This window comes from Arachis hypogaea, chromosome 18, assembly GCF_003086295.3.
Source record: "Arachis hypogaea cultivar Tifrunner chromosome 18, arahy.Tifrunner.gnm2.J5K5, whole genome shotgun sequence".
In the NCBI taxonomy this organism is placed as follows: Eukaryota; Viridiplantae; Streptophyta; class Magnoliopsida; order Fabales; family Fabaceae; genus Arachis; species Arachis hypogaea.
Genome location: NC_092053.1, coordinates 24012700 through 24014748, shown reverse-complemented (window position 1 = coordinate 24014748; position 2049 = coordinate 24012700). Strand labels below are relative to the sequence as shown.

At 48.4% G+C, this 2049-nt stretch overlaps 1 protein-coding gene across 1 annotated transcript; it reads right to left on the bottom strand.

Annotated features, from left to right (window-relative positions):
- Positions 1 to 728: 728 nt before the first annotated feature.
- Positions 729 to 1427, bottom strand: LOC140181308 (protein MAIN-LIKE 1-like). Its single transcript, XM_072224845.1, has 3 exons — positions 1173 to 1427; positions 872 to 1124; positions 729 to 754 (listed from the first exon to the last, which is right to left on the bottom strand). The coding sequence occupies exons 1-3, from the start codon at positions 1425 to 1427 to the stop codon at positions 729 to 731; spliced, it is 534 nt and encodes a 177-aa protein (XP_072080946.1).
- Positions 1428 to 2049: the final 622 nt, after the last annotated feature.

Sequence of the window (2049 nt, the reverse complement as noted above, 5' to 3'; positions counted from 1 at the left end):
CAAGGGGAGGGAGGCACAGGCCCAGCTGGGTACCGGACAACAATTCAGTCAATACCTGGTAAAGTGTATCGAGGCAAATCTAAAAATGGCTAGGTGCTTCATAGTGACTGTATACGACAGAGATAACTCGGAGTACACTCTGCGTCGCCTCAACCGGAATAGGAGTACCTCTCGGATCCCCCAAGTAAGTATCAGGTGACAAGAACCTCTTTCCATACTGATGCCACCAGGCCAAGAACTCATGTGAGGGTCCCGGGTCATCGACAACATCGAACCGTAACACGTGATCTGTACGTGTCTCCCAGTGAAGATGCCACTCCTGTAAATGGGACGGGAACCAACGGTCACCACCTCTCCCGTCCTTCGACATCAAGAAGTCGATGTTCAAGGCGGGATGTGGTGGTGGCTGTACGCCGCCAAACTGCGGTAACACTCTATCAACCTGATGCCACTCAACCACCGCAAAATATATCAGGGACGTCACACACCGCCATAACATCGTATGCTGAGGCTCCAAGACCTCCGGGTGGACAACCTGGAGGACGTCGGGTGTGCTGTAGGGCATCCATATGAACTGAAAAAAGGAATTCAAATCCATTTGACAAATTTGTTAAACCATATAAACTGAAAGAAGCATGAAATACACATATGAGCTTAGCTTACTTACATCCCGAGCCTGTAACAAGTCGATCCTCAGCCGAGCGATCTGCACCCGAGGTCCCTTCTCGCTAATCCAGGATTGTATCCTGACCACCTGAATGGGGAATTATACATAGTATTGCATTCATGAATGATTCTAACAGGTATAAATTTGCATGCGAAATTGAAAAAACATATAATAAGGATAACTAGTGCAATAAGATAGTGGTACCTAGAGGCAAGGGACCAGCTAAACGCATCGTAGCCAGCAGGCCTAAACCAGGAAACCGCCAGAAGATCCAAGACTGAAGTAACTGTAACGACCCAGCTAACTTCACGACATGTCTGTTGGCCACTCGGCACATGCACCGATACAACCATGCTAGTGCCGCCGACCCCCAGCTATAGCCACCTATCTCCTCTAGCCGAGCCACAAACGGTAACCACCTGATGTGAATACGATTGCCGGACTTGTCGGCAAACAGCTGGGTGCCCAACAACATCATGATGTACGCACGGGCAAAGCGCCTGACCGTCTCCTCATCTGCCCCCTCGGGGCACTCTCCAAAGGTCTTCTGGAACCAGGTGCAGTTCACTGCAAACTTCTGTATCTGGTTCGCGGGAGGTAACACACCGAGCAACTCATAGAACCACTGCCAAGCTGGCCTGCCACCCTCTATGTATACGTGGAAGTCTGTCAGGCAACCACTGACGTAACGTCCATCTACCGGCAGGCCCAACTGATACGCGACGTCCTGAAGTGTGATGGTGCACTCTCCGAACGGCATGTGAAACGTGTGCGTCTCCGGACGCCACCGCTCCACGAAGGCACTCACGAGGGGCTCGTCCAGTCTGAACCATCTGTCGTTCAGTCTCGCAAGATGGTATAGTCCGGCCATCTGCAAGTACGGAACGTACCTCTCATCAAGTCGCATACCCTGCTGCCACCGCATGCTCGATATGCAACGCCGGGGCTGCGCATTAAATGAACCGCATAATTAGAACAACTGACAATACGACTAACTGATAAAATTCATGACGTAACCAAGTAACCAAAATAAATGCAACGAGAGATAAATCAGTCCACAACGAGTATAGCAAACAAATTTGCTAACATAGACCGCATCTAAATTCAACAGGATGATGTAAATTCTACTGAACCGCTAGCAAAACCGCAATCAAAACCGCAAACTCAAACCGAATCCACGATATTAGAAAAAGAACCACATGCAAATACACTTAATAAAACTACGGGCAAAAACAACTCACTAAACCACTCATTAAACCACGGCCATATCCACTTACAAAAACCACGGCCAAATTCACTTACAAAAACTACGGGAAAATCCACTTACATAAACCGCATGGCTAACAACAAATCCAAAACCACTAACATAAACCGCAAATAAA

Bases quoted from the DNA above. Each gene is read 5' to 3' on its own strand.
- LOC140181308 (XM_072224845.1), bottom strand. From the start codon at position 1,427: ATGCCGTTCGGAGAGTGCACCATCACACTTCAGGACGTCGCGTATCAG. The intron at 1,125-1,172 runs GTCAGGCGCTTT...TTGGGCACCCAG, and splicing joins AGGGGGCAGATGAGGAGACG to CTGTTTGCCGACAAGTCCGG. The intron at 755-871 runs GTACCACTATCT...TTCCCCATTCAG, and splicing joins AGCTGGTCCCTTGCCTCTAG to GTGGTCAGGATACAATCCTG.